At 33.3% G+C, this 20,152-nt stretch overlaps 1 protein-coding gene across 1 annotated transcript in view; it reads left to right on the forward strand.

The window, feature by feature from the left end:
- Positions 1-20,152, forward strand: part of PCDH17 (protocadherin 17) — a 112,958-nt gene that overhangs the window by 27,878 nt on the left and 64,928 nt on the right. Inside the window, exons 2-3 of the mRNA XM_077158391.1 lie at positions 8,477-8,535; positions 8,670-8,842. Coding sequence (XP_077014506.1) covers positions 8,477-8,535; positions 8,670-8,842 — 232 coding nt within the window. The remainder of the gene's footprint in view (positions 1-8,476; positions 8,536-8,669; positions 8,843-20,152) is intronic.

The raw sequence follows: 20,152 nt of genomic DNA on the forward strand, positions 1-20,152 counted from the left end.
TGTGATTGCCCTCACACTTTTAAATGAAAGGGATGCTGGTTTTTGCTAAATGTGGTAAGAATTTCTCATATCTCATGTTTTCATTATACCTTTAGTAATAAAGCATGAATGTTGACCACACTACACTTGTCTAAAATGTATTATTTTGAAAATCACTGATAAATACAGTTATTGCCGTACTTCATGTACTTTAAAAATTCCAAAGCCGTAGGGGCTGTCAGATAACTTTATAAGTGGTGGCTTAAAATGCTGTTGCCTATTTCAGCATTGTAGGAAAAAAAAAAACACACCATATATTCTGTTGAAGGCAAAACTATCAGAAGCAGTGTCGGTAAGAAAAGACTTAAAATGAATTATTCACCTCTTAACACTCTCTTGTGCTCAGCCTGCTGCAAAGAGAATGCTTGTTATTGTGAAAAGCAGTGCCTTTGAATTAAGGGAAAAAGTTCAGCTGGTTGTGTTTTGTTTTCAACCAAGTGATATCAACGTATGCAATCAAACTTGTGTCTCTAATTCACAGCGAATTTTCAAATTTCTATTTCCCTACCCCCAGATTAGGAAAACCCTGTATATCTAAATATAACTGAACTTGTAATATTATGATTTAACACTATATCTACAACCTTTTTCATTTTTAAGAAACACTGCTCTATTCACTTCACACTTAACCCCAATTTAGTTTGTGAGAAGTGAACTGGTCTGTAATGATGAATTCAAAGAAGTGAAGACATGCCTTCATTTTCCTTAATAATTCCTATTCTAGTTCAATACCTAAAGAATTAAAAACTCCTCCATATTTGTATTGCAACCAATGGGAGAATTCTTTTTGCACACGACAAGGCTGTCTTTACCTTTGTTTTTGGCATGGGCAGGCTCCAGGAATTGAACCTGGGTCTCTGACATGGCAGGCAAGAATTCTGCCACTGAGCCACCATTGCACCGCCCTGTCTTTACCTTTCTGTATCTTACAAATTTACAAAAATAATATTGACACAAACATATAAAGCTTTAGTGTTATTTACTGACTGATTTTAATTATACTTATTAACAATTACAATTATTGAAGTGTAGCCTCCTAGAATCTAGTGCAATGTACAGAATCCTTTCTTCTTCACTGTCTGATTGCTGTCATTCTCTTTCGGCATTTTTTTTTTCTTTTGGGTAGGGCAGCGTGGGGATGGGGTGGGGGGTGGCCTGGCCAGGAATCAAACGTGCTGAACATCCTTCCACTGAACTATCCATACATCCACCATTAAGCATATTTGTTATTTCAAATATTGTTTGTCATTTTGAGAAGTTTCATTCCACTTGGATCTTTTTTATATCCATTATAGGCCAAGATTAAGGCAAGACAATGGAAGGATCTAGTAAAAAAAAAAACCTAAGGAGGCTTTCAGTCTCAGGGTCATAACTTTACATCTCTGGGCATACTTATAATATGTCTAATTGATTTTTAAGATTCTTGTCTGCTAAATCCACCATCTCGCTCATCCATGGGTCTGTTTCTATTGATCAAATTTTCTTCTAGGTATGGGTAATATTTTCCTGATTCATTGCATGCCTAATTCCTGACTGGATCACAGATAACTGTGAATTTTACACTGTTGAGTGCTGACTTTTTGTTGTACTATTTATGGTATGGCCCAACGGTATGTTTGTGGAATAAAAAGATTTACCTATTGGGCTGAATAGTGGCCTCTTTTCCAAAGGTCCCTTCTTGGTAAAGAAGTTGGACAGAAAAAAGGCAAGAGGACCCCAGATTGTCAGCAGTTTATAATCCCCTACGCCCAGTATTCCCAACCCAGTCATTCTACGTAGATATTTTCTCCCATGGATTTATTTGACATGAGATTCAAAATGATGAGGTCTTATTTTTCTCATCCCACATGTGATTCATTTTATAAAAATCCAAGTACTGTTTTGGAATTTACCAGACTTTCACCTAGTTATCATTATTTCATGATCATTACAGTGCTGCATATAAGATTTTAAAAATTAAAAAGTCATAATGGAAATAACATTATATAACTAAGCTTTCAAACATTATTTAATATAAAGCATAATAGGCACATATTGTAGATAGTATTATCCCAACTTTACAAAGTTGTAAACTTATTTTGACAATATTTTGTATGAGCTTCGGTACTAGATGCTAGTCATTTTGCATTACATGTCCTTTGAGTCCTTACGAAAATATGCTCTATTAAATTACCTCCAAATATGGAATCAATTTTAGGAGGTATTTTCTAAGTTTGAAGACTCATCATTTCTGAAGATGGATCCCAGTTCACCATAATATGGCCATGTTTGGTGTTTGTCTTGAAAGAAGAAGCTACACCTTTCAATAAATGCAGGCTGAAATCTTTCTTTAAAGTATTTACTTTATTGCTGTATAAATGGGAGCTGCAAACAAAAAAATCTTTGAAAGAAATGCAAGTTTAGCTAAATAATTCATATGTTAGGCGACTGTCTTACAGAGTGGTTGCTTGAGTCTGCTTGTGTGGTTAAATAGATCTTTATATCCCAAATCCATTTGTAGTCTGTCCAAATGAATATGGGCTTCTTTCGTAGGCTTTATAAAGTTGGCTCGGCATAATTTTCAAATATTAAGTTTAGAAGCACTCTTTATTGAGAATATTTAATAAAAGATTTGTAGTTTAAATTCTTCTCAATAAGAAGTAGAATCCTCAGCATATATGAGAGGCTTATTATCTCTTATGCTTTTTGATATTTCTTTTTTTTAAATTATTATATAGTAGCATTGGCATTTTTAAGGTGAGTTCTCTGAATTTTTATAGTATAACATTATTAACCACCACCAGAATCAGGATACTGAACAATTCCAGCACTCCCAAATCTTCCTCTTTCTATCCCTTTGTTAACCCGTGGCAACTACTGATCTGCTCTCTGCCATAATAGTTTCCTTTTTTCAGAATGTCCTGTACATGGAATATTTAGTATGTAATTTTTGACACTGGCTTCTTTCACTCTGCATAATTCTAAGATTCATCCATGTCGTTGCATCGATAGTTTCTTTTATCTTTCTTTCTCTCTTCTTTCTTTCTCTCTCCCTTCCTCCTTCCTTTCTTCCCTGCCTCCTTTCTTTCCTCCCTCCCTCTTTCTTTCCTTTTTTTTTTTTTTTTTTCTGAGTAGTGTTTCATTGTGTATATGTACCACAGTTTGTTCATCTGTTCACCTGTTGAAAGTCATTTCGGTTGATTCCAGTTTGAGTAAAGACATCCCTAGATGTTTGTAGTTGTGCACAGGTTTTCACGTCCTTGTGGTAAATACCTAGGAATGGTATATGTTTGTTTAACTTTATGAGAAGTTGCCATGAAGTTTTCCAGAGTGGTTGCAATGTTTTACATTTTCCATAAAAGAATTCTAGTTGATTTGCATTCTCATTTGTATTTGCTGTTACCTGTATTTTTTTTATTTTAACCATTCTAATATGTATGCTGTGCCATTTCATCATAATTTATTTTGCCTTTTCCCAATTATTAATTACATAGAATATCTCTTAATGTGCATATTTGCTATCAGTATATCTTATACGGTTATGTGTCTGTGCAAGTCTTCTGTTCTTTTTTTAACTGGGTTTTTGTTTTTCTTACTGTGTGATTTTGAGTGTTCTTTATACATTCGGCATACAGTATTAGAAATATTTTCTAGCAACTGGTGACTTGCTCATTTAAAAAAAAATCAGTATCTTTCACAGAGCAAGCACTCTTAATTCATTTTTTTTCTTTTTCTTTTGTAGATCATATCTAAAAACTCTGCCTAATCCCAGGATACAACGATTTTCTTGAGATTTTAATGCAGTTTTACATTTAGGTCATTTTGAATTATTTATTTATTTTTTGTATAAAATATAAGGGGTAGCTTGAGATTCCTTTCTATTCTATTGCTTTTTCAACTTTTCTAAAATGGATTGGCCGTACTTCCTTGGGTCTAATTCTGGACATTCTCTTCTGTTTTATTAATATGTGTCTGTTCATTTGACAGTACTGCACTAGGTTTATTACTATAGTTTTATAGTAAGTCTTAAAATGGAGAATTATGATTCCTCCTTTATTTTTCTCTTACAGATTGATTTGGATATTTCAGTTCCTTTGATTCTCCATATACATTTTAGAGGCATCTTATTTATACCTGCTCAAAATCTTGCTGGGGATTTATTGGAATCACAATAAATTATAGATCAGTTGGGAAACATTTACATCTTCATTATGTTGCATCTTTAATGCATAAACAATATGTGTCTCCTTTTTCAGGGTCATCTTTGATTTACTTCATCAATTTTTTGCCATGTTCAGTATTTTGGTCCTGTCTGTACATTTTTTAAAATTTATAACTAAATATTTGATTTGGGGGGGGCCTATTATAAATGGTATCGGTTTTGAAATTTTGGTTTCCAAAAGTTCTTTACTAGAATACAGAAATATTATTGATTTTTGCGTGATCATCTTGAGTGTAGCAACATTGCTGCATTCATTTATTAGTTTCAGGAAGTTTTGTTTGATTGGTTTGTTTTTGTTTGTTTTGATTCGTTGGTATTTTCTGCTTGAATAATTGTGTTATTTGTGAACAGGGACAGTTTTTCTTCCTTTCCAACCTGTATTCCTTTTATTTTTCTTGCCTTATTGAATTCATTAATAATTCATTAATGTTGAATAAAGTGATTAGTGTACATCTTTGCTTGGTTTTGATCTTGGGGGGAAACTTGCAGTCTTTCATCAAAGTTTTTTTGATAGATGTTCTTTTATATGGTGGAGAAAGTTCTCTTCTAGTCCTAGTTTGCTGAGAATTTTTATCATGAAAAGATGTTGGATTTTGTCAAATGCTTAATATATTTTTAATTCATTATTTTATTTTTTTACTTTTTAAAAAAAGCCCATTTTTCTTCTTTTGTCATTCACTTTCAGTTCAACTTCTTAAGGGATATGTAAGTGACCTTATCAAATTAATCTTGTTCTATTAAAGTGCTTTCTCACTTTCAGCCATGTTTCAGTTTCACTAGGGGCTCTTTTTTAACCCTTCTCAGAGATATTGGTTTTTTAAATTACGAATTTGCTTAACAGAATCCTACTAAGCTGACCAAATTGGAGAAGATGGCATATCTCAGGAATATTAAATTCAGTATTGCTGATAAAACTTCAGAGTTCAATTATCATTTATAAGTTTATACAATTTTCTGAGTTCTGGAAGAGAAATACACAAAGGCAAATAATTGAAGAAACCATTTTGCAGGCTAAAGGGTATTTGCTCACTTGTTATTCATTTGTTTGTGCTTTCTGCCAAAGGAAGGGAAAGAAAGCCTATATTTTAATTGTTTCAGACAAACAAAATAACAACAAGCAAAATGGAAAAAAATAGGAGGGCACATTTAGTTTTGTAAGTTAGATCAGATCTTTTTTTGTGTTTGTGAGCAAATAATCACTTCTAAAAAAGCTTCCATTTATTTTGTTCCTGAGTTTGAATAGATTAAAAAGATTATTGTACCATTCAAGTTGTAAAGCATCTACTTGAGAATTTTATGCAACTAGCCACACATCAGATTACGCATTTTAAAATGATAAATGTTTTAAAACAATAGTTAAAAGTCACAGCTTCCAAGTTGAGTTTGAGAGGAAAACATTCTAGTGATTAGGTTTTATGGAAGAGGATGAAATTTTCAAAAGTTATTAATATTCATCTTTAATTACTCTGCTGAACCCTAAAAAAAGCTACAAGTGTCTAATCTCAAGTTTATTTTCTTCCAAAACCTAAAAGTTAAGCTTTAAAAGTTAAAACCTGATTTTTAGGGCACAGTGGTAGAAAATTGAAATCTCTCCTATTCTAAATTAAATGATGATATATGATACACCTGGCTTTTTTTCTTAACTTTCCTATGCAAATGTGGATATTTTATATTCAGATTATTTTAAATGAGTTTTCAGACACCCTAGGAGCCTAGATAATGAAAACGCTACTTCCTATTTTAGAACCACTGTGTGTTTTATAGTGAATTAGTTATATGTTTGTTAAAAGCTAAGTGGCTATTTCATTATGGTAATTATACACACACACACACACACATAGACTCTCACATTCCTTTCTAGTTTAATGAATGAGTGCAGATATTATTAAAATATCTGATACTCTACTATCGGTAGGTTCAGTTGTGAAATCTTGAAATTGTACTTTGTGAAATTCTAGAAATTCTTTTTTTTAAAACCTACCTGCCCACTGTTTTCTCCTCCCCATACTCTTTATTTCACTCTCCCTCCTTCTTTCTTTCCCTTTCTCACTCTCTTCCCTCTTTCTACTCTACTTTTGTGTTTCCTCTTTTTTTATGCTTCCAAAATTTGTTTCTTCCTTCCTCTTGTTTTTTTTGTCTTCATGAAAAAAAACAAACAAAAACAAACAAAAAAAAACCAAACACCAAAACAAAACTTGGTAGCAACCCTGCTGCCCAGTATTCAGAAAACACTTTGCTACGTAAGTACATAAATATGTGCAGGTATGCAAATTTAGCTGTTAATTCAATGGGAAAATGTATTTTGTTTCTTAAAGTATCTTACTTTTTTAGAACTGTTTAGAAATTTAGTAGTATGCAGACATTTTTATATACTGTTCCTATTAGTAAAGGGAAAAGAAGGTTTCCCAGTTTGTCTCTCTATATCTAATTGAATAGGGATCCACATCTTATGAGACCTCCCTTAATTAAAGCCATTAAAACCATAAGGCGGTTTGTAATCGTGCTTTTATTTTCTTATGAAAGTTTCCACTTTCACTTTATATTATACTATATCCCTAATACCTACGATTCTATCTTATTGCAGTGTCTTAAAACGCTGATGCTTTTCACTGACAACAGGAATGTATTGGATAAAAGTTTTTGACCAATTCCAAAGGACAAACTAGTTTTCATTTAAAAGTTAAAATGTGGAATTTCTAAGTAACTGTATTTTGAATAATTAGCAAGATACTTTTGATAATATTTTTGTCCCTTCTTTTTTGTTACCACTCTTTTTTTTTTTTTTAACCTGAAGATACAGCATGTCCTTAAAAGTTGATCGTTTGCCATTATGGATCTAAAAATTAAGGTGCACCTTTGAAACTAGAAACCAGTCCAGCATCTTAGTGAAAACTGCTACACTGACTCTGAGTGAAAGAGGTTTAGGATTGAGAAATGAATCCAAAAGAATTTTAATATTCGCTTTCCTCTTTGCATGTAGTTTGATAAAGGACACCTGGACAAAGAAGAGATTACAGATTGAGAAATTTGTAAGGATTTTTCCTCCCCCCCAAATTTATAACAGATAATGAAGCTTAATAATAGCTTTTATTCTTAACATTTTTTTTGTGATAGTCCATGAAGATAAATAATTATAAATTATTATATGAGAAGGAAAAGGGGGGAATTGCTATTTTAAATTGGTCTCATTATTTTTCAGAAAAAAACACATATTGCACTACATTAAGCCTTACCTTGGACCCTCTGCTTCATGGATTGCACGCCCCCTGTGTTACCAATAACTTGTATGCTGGATGATCTTGTACAAACCCATAGCTGCTTTAGAGCATAATGGTGTGATATGAAGTGATACAGAAAACAGGAGAAGCTTTGTCACTGAGTCAGCTGCAAGAAGGAGTAATGGGTATGAATGTACAGTATAGGGAGATCTATGAAAGATCCAGTCTCTTTCTCCCAAAAGACTCTGTTTCATGATACAAGGAGAATTCAGTTCTTTTTGGCAGCGTTCCACATCAGTTTGGAAGCAGTAAAAACAACCTTAAAATCAAGTCTGCCTTCTCAATATTTTTACTCCCAATGTTTTAAGTAGCTTATTTTTTTCTTATTTCTTATTTTGCTTTGTTTTTAATATTCAGGAAGAAACACCCATTTTCATTGCGTTGTGTGGATACAATTTCTATAGTTGGGATCGGGATGAGAATGAGTTATAGAGATGAGTTCAACCCTATGTGCCGTGCTTGCATTTGTTACTGGCAAAATTTGAAGGGAAGGGCCTATATCTCTTCATTGAGTAGATGATTTTAAATTATATGTCATCAAGAAGGGGATTGAATCCCAGCAGGTGATGTAATTATGTTTAAAAATGAGTATTATTAAATAATTCACACTTTTCATATGGAGAAATTTAGGTCATTTCCCCACTCCTCCCACAAACATTCAATCTTGATATCTATGTAATGAAACAACACAGTGTTATCCATCCCGGTACTAACAGAGAATGCCAGTTATGACAGGCTCATTGTTTACTTTTAACAGGTAATTTGTGGACCGGAATCATTTAATTGTTCTGAGTACATAATTACATGTCAGCAATTTCCAAGTTAATTAAAATGTACAAATCTGAAGATTAAGGGAGTTTTCGAATTATTAATCATTTTTCCACTAGGAAATCTTGTTGCTCGGCGGGAGATTTGTCCAGTGTACAACTATACGTATTTTTTTCCTTCTCTTTCACAGACAGACAATTTTCCCGCAGAGCCCAATTACATGGGCAGCAGGCAGCAGTTTGTTCAAAGGTAAGGCCTATTAAATAACTTTCTCAAGCTTCCCCATTTGCATTCGTGTCAAAATTGCTTTGCAAGAGGCTACACTTCAGCTTACGCCTAGTAGAGACAACACTTTCTCTTCTTTGTCTTTATATGTATTTCAGTAGCTCCACGTTTAAGGACCCAGAAAGAGCCAGCCTGAGAGACAGTGGGCACGGGGACAGCGATCAGGCTGACAGCGACCAAGACACTAACAAAGGCTCCTGCTGTGACATGTCTGTCAGGGAGGCACTCAAGATGAAAACGACTTCAACTAGAAGCCAGCCACTTGAACAAGGTGAGTGAAGTCTTCCAATGTTCACAAAGTGTAAAGCTTAAGCAATCGTTATAAACCCATCAGTACTCGAGTCGCTGTTTATCATGGTGGAAGGAACCATTGATAATAGATTGGAAGAAACTGCAAATCTCCAGCCTGTCCTAGAGAAAAAAGCAACTATTCTATATCACCAAAGTAAACAGGAAAGAGGAAAGATATGGTTATTAAACTTTAATCTTCTTGAATGAACAATTGACCAAAGTCACCAGATTATTCTTACCTTCGTGTACAATTCCTAACTTGTCCTGTTTTGGGCTTTGCCGTAAAAGGAAAATACGGACTCTTTTAGCTAGATATGCATATATTAAATATTAATTTACATTATTATGATTAGTTAATTCAGCACTTAAATGAAATGAAAACGTGTTTGGAATTTTATATTACTAAGAAGTGTTGGCCAATTTGTAGTTAAGGTTTGAGGTTTAAAGAGGGTGAAATCGCCATGCTGGAGTTTTAGCTCCTTCTTTGGATATATATCTAAGTCATCATGGACACAAATAAATATGAACTTGCTTACCCTGACAAAGATGGCATAGAAATACTTTGAAAAAAATACGCATATTTTCTCTATCTCCAGTTCAATTTTATCGATTCTGATGTTTTCTTTTATTTCAAACAAAATCAGAATTTGCTAATGATTCACCCAGAAAGAATAAAGCTACTCTTATGTGTCAGCCTTGGGGAATATGAATCAGTTTTTTTAGGTCCTATTGTAAAATTGGAAAAGCATTGTTGTATATATTGGATTTCATAGTTATATATGTTTTACTTATATTAGTTAATATATAGGTCTTCAAAATATTAACTGTATTTCCGCATATTTAATATTTATTATTTCAGTGTTTTGGAATTAGCAACTATATTTAGAATATGTAAACATATAGCTTTTAAGTCCTTTATTGACTGATGATTTATAGAAAAGTAGATTTTGCTTAGAAGTAGTGCAGTCTGTTTTATAATATAAACATCAGCAAATATAAATCTTATTTTTCCAACCATATTGAAATTTCAATGCATGCACACATACAAACATAATTATATTCAGTTCAGAAATATACATATATACACATAGTAGCTACCTAAATATTACATACATGTATTATATTTCTATACTGAATATAATTATACTGGATTTTTTTTAGGTTGATCCTCACAAAAAACTTTGTTTTTTAAAGTAAAAAGTGTCAGAAAGATGATATGTTTCCTGACCTTTTACCATCACAACTTGCTATATAAAATGCATTACAGTTTAAAAAATTATTTTTACTGGGCAATTTGAATACTTACCTAATATTCACAGTTCCTGCAAATATGAATATCTACTTGAAGTGACTTAAGTGTTCTTGATGGATTGTAGTTATGTGATGTAAGAAAATACTAATATATTTACCAATGTGAGGTTGCTCAATCTTTGTGTATGATATGTAAAAGGATTTATAGATAAGTCATTGGCTTCTACTTGTAAAACGACATGGAGTAATTAAAGAGTTTATATTTATCATCATGTCTTCATGAAGAACTTTATTAATAAGAAAAAATCCCTTGCTCTTCACATTAACTCTTTCCATTCATAACTAAGCAAAATATTTGATGATAGTGAGCAAAGATCACTAGAAAAAAAGTCAATGGTTTTATTTATGACTAAAAATGCAATTTATATGGAAAAATAATGTTTTAGAAAGATGACTATTGTTCTTAAAAGAAGCCCAAAGTTAGCATATATGTTAATTAACAGTACTGGTGAAATAATCGCTTATCTAATCCAAGAATGAGAATGCCAGTAGAAATTTCTCCTGTAAAATAAATAACTTCCACATATCCTCATGAATAAATATGGGGAAATTATTATAAATCTGGAGTCCACAACTAGTAACATATGAATTATTTAGGAGAGAGACTAAATTCCTTTTTAAAAACATGATTTATAAAGATGAGCTAAAGTAACATTTCAGTGATTGAGTAGTGGAGTGATTGATTTGATTGATTCATTCATTCATTTAATAAACATATATTAAGTTTATATATTTCCTTCCAAATGGAAGGAAAAGTTAGATTCTGCAGGAATATCAAAAATAAATTTAAATTGGATCCTGCTTTTAAGAAACCACATGCACTTATAGAGGTGGGAGATTTCCCTCTTTCTTCCTCTCTCCATCAAAAAATCTCTCTCATTATCTATTTTTTTTTCCATTATCTCCTTATCTTTCTACTTACCTACACACATACCTGGATTCAGAAGATTGGAACTGGCATAATGTTAACTTCTATAAACTGTATTATCTTTTTTTCTAAAGTTAGTTGTTAAACTGGAAAGCAACTCATAAAATAATTTTCTTCTACATATATGAAAACTGAGTTTATGGGAAATTTATTAGCCTGTTTAGCAGGTTAGAGTAATCATAGGCTTAAGGTCAATATCTGTGACCTTCTACACAATTTTGTCTCCAAATAGAAGAATTTGCTCAAATAACCATTTTGGGCCATTCCTCAGAGTATGTTAAAACCTAAATTAATCTATGTGAAACAAAGGGGAGAGAATCACAGTAGCTCCTATGCATTTAGTGAACTAGAACTTGTACTTTGCTCAGTACCTAAATCTCATCCTAGTTTTAATAGCATTCTTAGAGTGGCACGTACTTTTATTCACCTTTTAGATGTTAAATAACTTTCTCAATGTTATGCAGCTAGTAAGTACCAAAGTCAACATGAGAATGAAAATAATATGCCTCCAGTGCCTGCTCTCCTAAGTGATGCTTTATCTTATTCACGTAATGAACAGCTCATTCTGAAATAACTTTAATATGTTGAAGGAGCAATCAGCCATTGTCTTGGTCCATCTATTGTGTTGATCTATTTGAAAAAGATTGTGAGAGGCAATATCGCTATTAATTCATTTCATACATATAAAGAATTCTCACTTTATAGATGAAAAATGATAATTCTCATGTTAGATTTCAAGTATTCAATCCCAAATTTTAGTACCTTTTGATATTGTAAGCACAGCTTTTTCCAGTAGAAGGGCCGCCCAATCCAGCGCTACAGGGGAAAAACATGTCTGTCAATCAGAAGGTGACTTAAACATGCAAGCGACTCAGTCAAAATAGAGGTTCAATTTCTTCTTCACGTTTTTACTAGGGTTATATTAGTTGACAGGTAGAACGTAATTTATATATTTTCTTTATTTCTCCTTTAAAGTCTCCCACCCTTTCTTTTTTGAAGATGACGCTTGACTTGTAGTTGACCTTGAGAAAGCAAAATGTTAAAGTTGTCAGGTTTGAAACGATATTTGTTCCCCTATTTAACTAAATCTAAGGAAAAGACTTAGCTCTTTTAACAGTGAGAAGAATGGTTTTCTTAAACAACTAGGAACATGATAAAGTAATACAAAGTACAAGAAGTTATTCTGATAAAACACAGACTTTCTGCCTTTTACATTGATTATCAGATTAAAAAACATTTTATAACCTCTTACTAAAACATATCAATATTCCAAGAAAACTGTCATTTTAACAGACAATAAACACATTTTAGTTTTGTATCAGTATATTATTTGATATTAAATCTTTAAAAAAATTTGTACTTTCTTTTTCTGTGAACATTCTACAACTTTCTGTATCTAGTCACATTTTGTCCTACATTTTCTTAATTCTCATTCTGTAACAACTAGTCATGTTATTTTAGGACAAAACTACTCTCTCTTTTTAATAAGAACACATCCTTTATGTCTTACATACTTACCACAATAATTCTGAAAACTGTTGTCAAGCACATATCTTATAACATACAATTGCCATCAAAATCAAACTTGTCAGAATAATGCTAACTACTTAAAATACCTTAATTAATACCCTTTTGAAACAGTAATATGCAATCTTTTAATAAGAATTTATGGCACATGTAAGTATTACATTTTCCTTAAAAAACACACAATGATAGGGTGAGCGATTGTGGCGCAATGGCAGGGTTCTCTCCTGCATAAAAAAAAAATGCAAAAAATAAAACCCAATGATTTAATTTTATTTGAATTTTGAAATCCATGAAACTATTTTGTTTCTAAAGTTTTGTTAAAGCTTTTAAGGGTATATTAACCTTATGCATATGCCCTCTTCTTAGGGTACTGAATGAGGTCAAATCCAGGAACAAGCTTCACAACCTTATATAGCATTATTAAATCAGAATATTTGAGAGAGGTTCTTACCACCCTGTGGTTGTTTCTCCTTGCTCACTCTTTTTATATAATCATAAGGGGGTCCTCAGCAGGTATGGGACATAGTAGACAGACAGGGGCTAAAGCATCTGCTTCTTGTTTACCAGGGGGAGAAATCTTTCCTAATTCAATTAATTCTCCCCTAAAATATCCTTTGACAACCATAGTTTCATTTACTGGACTAACAAGGTTGTTAAAGGGACTTTGTGCTGGTTTGTAGTTTGCACTTCTTCAAAGTTTCATGATTATTATATAATTCTAAAAATGCTTAAATCTAAGACACTTCATCTTATTTGTGATTTCTTTTAGAAAACAAATCTCATTGCAGGATAGTGTTGAAATTTAAAGTCCCATTCTTAGGCCACTCTTCACCATTGTCTAATTCATACTCTGGCTAGGTAGCATTACAATAGAAAATCATTTTTTTTTTCTTAAGGGGCTTCTCTCTAAATTTAGACTAATTATTTAAGCTGGTACATCCTTAGAGTTTCTGATGGCTAAGCAACACCAACGGAAATCACGAAGATAAAATATCAAGACAGGAACTCCTCAGAATCAACAGGTTACCTAATATAAAGGCAAAAAAAAAAAAAAAAAAAAAAAGATTCAAAATCAATAGGAGAACCGGAAATCTGGGATCATGAATAGTGGGGATCAAACCCACTGAATCCGCATTTATGAGCTCAGATCAATTCAACAGTTCAGGTAGAGTTGCCAAATTGATAGCACAAGCAGGGCTTTTTGCAATAGAAGAGCGTGCCTGATCCCGTGATACAAAGGAGAAATGTGTCTCTTAGAGAGAAGGTAACTTGATTGCGACTGCACGAGCAAGAACCTGGGGAGCATCTTCCTAAAACCAGTTCAAAGTGAGGATGTGAGTTAGGGTTTTTATGGGTAAAGGGAAGAAGGCAGTGTCAAAGACTAAGCGATGGCTGCATGATTCATTCTTGTCGGGGCAGCAACGATGTTGAATTTGTGAGGAGAGCACAGGCGCATTTCTCCGTCTTGTGCTGTTTTAAGCACCTCCTGTTTCCGTGTCAGGGATTCATCAGCCACAGTTTATATTTAGATACTGAGGTACAAGCAGGGTCTTCGTGATTTTTTCTTAGCTGACCCACACAGGAATATTAAACTTTTTGTCATTTAAGGAGGAATTCACAGATTCCCTGGGTCACAGGTCGCTGTTGACACTATTCTGTCTGATTTGCATTAAAATGTCTTATGCCTTTAGCAGAACTGAGAAGGTCTGGTAAATGTCCTTCTGGAAAGGAAACACAAAGAGTAGACTACTAAGATTGGATTAATAGAAAACCAGCTCAGCTAGGTTATTAGAAGATCCAGAACTGCTTAAGTAAAGGAGTTTTTAATAAACGTATTTTCCAGCTATCACTTTAAAAGTCTCCCACAAATAAAATCAATTTTTTAGGAGAAAGAATTTAAGAGCTACATAAAAAGAAGCCTCTTTACCGGTTTCTTCTCTTAACAAAAATTTGTAGCAGTGTCTTATGTAGATTTGTCTTAAAAACATAATTATTAGCATATTATATTTCACATTTTGTATTATTTCATTTAACTCCTTTTTAATTTAAAATTTCTCATTTTAAAAATAGTGTTATATTTCCATATTGAAATATGTACTTAATTACAAAATGAAAGTCAATTCCCAAGACAATTTTCACATTTTCAATCGAACTTTTTATCTTTTGGAAGTAACTTAGGATTTTTATGAAATTTAACTTTATTATCTCACATGTTACTTTTTTCTCTCCCTTTTTTTGGCAATTAAAATTGTCCCATTTATTCTGCTTCTAATAGTTTATTTTTCCAGTATAATCATCCTAGATACATAGTATTAGTATGCATTGTCTATTATTTTAGCAAAAATATTTGAAAGTATTCAAGAGCTAATTGAAGGTGTGATGTAAAGGACTATTCCTGAAATAAGTCTCCTTGGTAACACTTTTAAGGATTTTACTTCCTTAAGCCCTTTAGAAGAAAGGGATTATTTTAGTTTCTCTTACTATGATAAAAGCCAAATTCTCAAATAACATACTTAACTTCGTTCAATTTGATTCCATCTTTTTGTGACCTGTTTCTCAATTAGTCAATTAATGACATATTCTGCATACTCCCTTTATCCTTCATCAAATAGATGGATAGATAGATTCGTAGGCAGATAAAATAATGCAAATGCTTTGGAATTTGTACAGTATCATAAAGCTCATTATTCAATAAAATATAAATACATATTTCTATCTAATCTTCTTTTAGAGAAAATTGGCCAGAATGCATCTGATCTTATTTTGCTAATTTTACACTTTAGATAGAGAAAAACATGATTTATAACAAGAGCTAATATAAATATATAACGTCATTTTTATAACAAAGAGTCACAAAGGTTTATTTATTTTTTTGGCATGGGTAGGCACCTGGAATTGAACACAAGTCTTCCGCATGGCAGGCAAGAACTCTGCCTGCTGAGCTACCATCACACCACCCAGTCACAAAGTTTTATACAAAATACAACTCCGGTAGAATTGTTAAAGCTAGCTTACTTCTTTTGCCTCAAAAAATAATCACCTTTTAACTTCCTTCAGGAAGTACTATACCTGTTCATTTGTAAACACTACAAGCCATGTAGATTATTTTGTTACTAATACCTTTTTCTTCTTAAAAGCATTTTATAAGAGTGCCCTAAAATTTTGCAGTCTCGATTGCTTCCATATGACGAATGTACAGTGTTTATATATGCTGGCCAACATTTTCTCTGAGATCCTCACTGATACCAAGTGTTCTCAATTTCCCCAGGATGTTTCCCAAGGAAGTTTTCTTATAGCTTTATAGTTGACTAAAACCATGTTCTTGAAGCCTGGAGCTAGTGGAATAGAGTGGAGCGTTGTAAATCTGTCATTCTGTGTCCGAGTGATGGGAGGAGCCCACATCTGACACTTCCGCTGGCTGCCCAATTTACAGTCCCTCCCCTGTGACTGGATTTCAGGACTTTTCTGCTCCACCGGAGTTGCTTCATTTGAATTTTTTCTAATTTCTCGTTTTACTTATTGCCTTGTAATTGTTTTTCAATTCAATTTTGTAACTTCCTTGGGCTTTTTCTACTTCTAGAAGAATCTGACTTGCTAGGTTCTAGTTTGCATTCAAAACATTTCACAGTGGAAACTCTGATTGAAAAATAAAATGAAATTCATAAGAGGTGAGAATAATAGAAGTACCAAATAACCCAGGTTTGCTGGTGACATTTCCCAGAGCATATCCTAGAAAACAAAAGAAACTAAAGTTGGTGGATTTCATTTTGTTCTTTCATTCTCTTAAACAGGCTTACTCCAGTTTAAAGGACTGCAGCATTTATTATATGATTTCAGTTTGGGTGAAAGCTTTGGAGCACCAATCATTTAAATATCTCCCTCCACATACCACTGTACAGTGACTGAAATTACACTGTATTTTTAACTATGTTTGGAAAGGCAACAGTCAAGAAGGTTTCCACCATATATATTTTACCACAGAAAAACTATTTAAGAAAGCTGTAGTAGGGGAATGGAAGAAGAGAAGTTGAGGGTCTTACCCACAACTGAAGGTGAGCATTTAGAATGACATATTCAAGATTTCGGGAGGAGGTTATTGAATTTATTCTCTCTGAAGCTCCCATTCTATTTTCTACTCTGCTTTGTGTCATTGTCATCTGGCTTTTCCAGTCAAGTATTCTCTTCTTCCAAACCTTCCCATATCAGTTAACAGCGAATCCACTTCCACATAAGCAAGTGTGTAAAGATGACTACCTCCCTGTTTACTCAGCCACCTTCTGGAAATCTCTGAAAATAATTTTTTAAACAAATGTTATTATAAACTTATTAATACTGGATTTGTCTTAGCAAAGAAAGGGAAAATTACTGCCATAAATGAGGGATAGTAATTGTTGAATATTTAATGCCAAAAAAAAAAACATCATTTAAAAAAATTAAAAGGCATTGTTGCTTTAAAATTCACATAGGTGATATTTTGGAATTGTATCATTTAACAGGGCTTTGTATTATTTATAAGATTTTATTGGACTACATTTATCTAGTAGCACACCAGTGTAAATATGTCCATTGTCCTGTGCTACTCTGTAAGACTCAGAATTCATGTGGCTTTACATTTTGCTGGATAAAATACCCCAAACTGTGAGCAGCTTCAGTTTATTTTAGGTTACCAAACTTTCCAACTATCTTGTGATTCACCTAACTTTAAAAGTTTCAATGACAGTTTTTTTTCCTTTGCTGCCAAACATCTGCTTCTAGAATCCAGCAGCTGGATCATGAAAATAGAGAGAAGTTTTATCACCCTCACATTTGTTGCTAATGTAAAGACTCCTGACAAGTGTCAGATGATTTACTATAGACCCAATGTTATTTGGAGAATCCCTTTTTTTTTTAAGCAAGCATAGCAATGATTTTCGCTTAAACATTCCAATTAAGGAACATGGGATGCATTTCCCAACCTTTTTTTTTTTTTTTTTTTTGGCATGGGCTAGGCTCCGGGAATCAAACCCAGGTAACTGGCATGGCAGGTGAGAATTCTGTCACTGAGCCACCGTTGCACCACCTGTATTTCTTAAACTTTAAAGAAACATTTTGAGAGCAGGACATCCTCTCTAGTTTTATAATTATTTTATGTCTCAAATATCTCCACACAGCTAACAAGAAGATTTTACCTTTTGCAACTTTTTATAATGATAATATTATCTGTCTTCATTTTTATAATAAAGTCTTACACTAATATTAAGTACATTTTAATGAAATTAGGAGTGTACCCGCAAACTCTGAAAATCTGGAATAATTATTCATCTGTTAATAATTGTAAGAAAGTAGTGTTAATTTAATAGTTATAAAAATCTCTCCCACAGTTTTGATACCACATTCTAATATTGGAGATTCTCTGTTCTTTTGAAAGCCATAGGATTAAAGAACATTAGGGTAAGAAGAAACCTTGGAGTATAACTCTTACAATTTATAGGTAAGAAACTTAAAGTTTAAGTGACTTTCCTGGAGTCATTATGTTAGCAGAAGGAGGAGTAATTCAGAGATTTTTAGGCTTCCATTCAAGAGCTATTTCCATACTGCTGCACCATTTCTGTAACACACAATAGAGACTTCAAAGTCTCTTCAGATATTTGACAGCACCATTCTTTTCTTTGTGAATCTGAACATGTAAACAGTCATGCCGGTGAGCTTGATTTTTGATTCTTTGAGATATATTGTATAAAAATTCCAAGAGGTAAATAAATTGTCTCCTTCCAGATGTAGACATCAACATTACCGTGTTGTTAATCATCAGTCACTAGTATCTAAGTATTTGTTCAAGTTGGCCACCCTACCTACATTTCTCCTAATTACTGGTCCTTGATACTCTCCTTAGTGGATTAAGGAATGTTGATTCCAGATGAGAGATTCATGTTTTATGGATACAAAGGTGAGGTAAGATGCAGACTAGGTCCTCAAATAGCTTCCACTGTAGGAAGTGAGTTTGACTTATAAACTGTGAGGTCACTGCAGTAAGAGATGTTCTGAGTATAGATGGAGTCCTGAAAATGAAATCGCAGCCTTGACTGGGCGATGTGGGGGAGAGAGGTCAAAGAAAATTCCTGGAAGAGAAGACATCTGCTCTGACTCTTCAGAAAATGTTTAGCTCACTTGAGAGAATGAGGGTGGAGGAAGGAAGATGACAAGGCACTCTAAGAAACACAGATACCATGAAAAAATGTATGGTGAGTGCTGTTAGTATGGATGAGTAGTGAAGTGTGAGACTAGAGCAGCTATGAGAGTGGAGAGGTGGGAGAAGTCCAGCAATGGGATGCCAGGAATACCACATTAGGGCAGTCAGACTTTATCTTGCAGCTGATAGAGAGCCAAGGAGGTGCTCAGAGGGTAACAGTTCAGGCTTTCATTTTGCATGATGGTTTTGATGGCAATGCCTGGGGGAGATAGGAATATAGCTAGGAAGCGGGGCAATAGTCTAAGGTAAAGAAATATGAGGCCCAGAAGACTGAATGGTAGCAGAAATAGAGATAAGTGAAAGATTAAAGACCTGTTTGCGTATATGCCACTACTTTTATAATTATAATGAATTGCTCCATTATTTCATTTGAAATGGATATTTTGCTAAAGGTTTCTAAAAGAAAAGTGATTTAATGCCCAAATAAATCTAATATTACTTGAGTTATTTAATGCCTAGAAGTTTTTCTAATGTAATATATACCACATGTATTAAATTACTATGTAAATGTTTGAAACCATTATCATTTCTTCTAAATGACCAGTGATCACTTAAATACTGAAATCGGCTTCATATAGTGGATTGTTTGAAACTTTACCATTCAGAGATGCTACCAAAAGAATTCAGTTAACCAGATCTTTGGGAAAACATTCAGAAAGAGGTAGGATAAAAGTTGATGTGTTAATGATTGTGACTTGAGTAATTGAATAGACAATGTTTCAATTTACCAAAATTGTGAAGGCAAGGTGATGTCATTGCAGGGAAAATATTTGACCAGTAAAAAGAAGAGTTTGGATTAAACACGTTAATTAGTAATGTCTGAGGCACACATATGGAAATAGCAGAAGAAGCAGCTGGAAATTACAGATCGGCAAGCAGAGAAACACTCAGGAGGTATATATCTGAAAATCATGGGCATAAGAGGCATAAGATAATGCTTAATTCTAAGTAAATTGGTGAGAGGGAATATTGAGAGAAAAGAATAGGGTCCAGGACAGAACCTTGCAACACACATTTAGAAGCTGGGAAGAGGAAGAGTTTAAGAACAGTTCAACCTGGCAAGAAAAATATTCAGTATGTTCTGTGGTACTCCAAAATCTAGTGACACTCTAGATGAATTACTAGATGGAAGCCTAGAATTTTCCACCACATATAACTTAGAGTCAAGTTAAAAGACTACATTAAGAAGGCTGGATAGTGCTATTTTTGTTTATAAAAAAATGTTACTGAATTGGTATTATTTTATAGCTCACAAATTAGGACAGTCCCAACCATGTGATCTGGCATAAGTGAAA

Source organism: Tamandua tetradactyla, chromosome 4 (genome assembly GCF_023851605.1).
Source record: "Tamandua tetradactyla isolate mTamTet1 chromosome 4, mTamTet1.pri, whole genome shotgun sequence".
NCBI classification, from domain to species: Eukaryota; Metazoa; Chordata; class Mammalia; order Pilosa; family Myrmecophagidae; genus Tamandua; species Tamandua tetradactyla.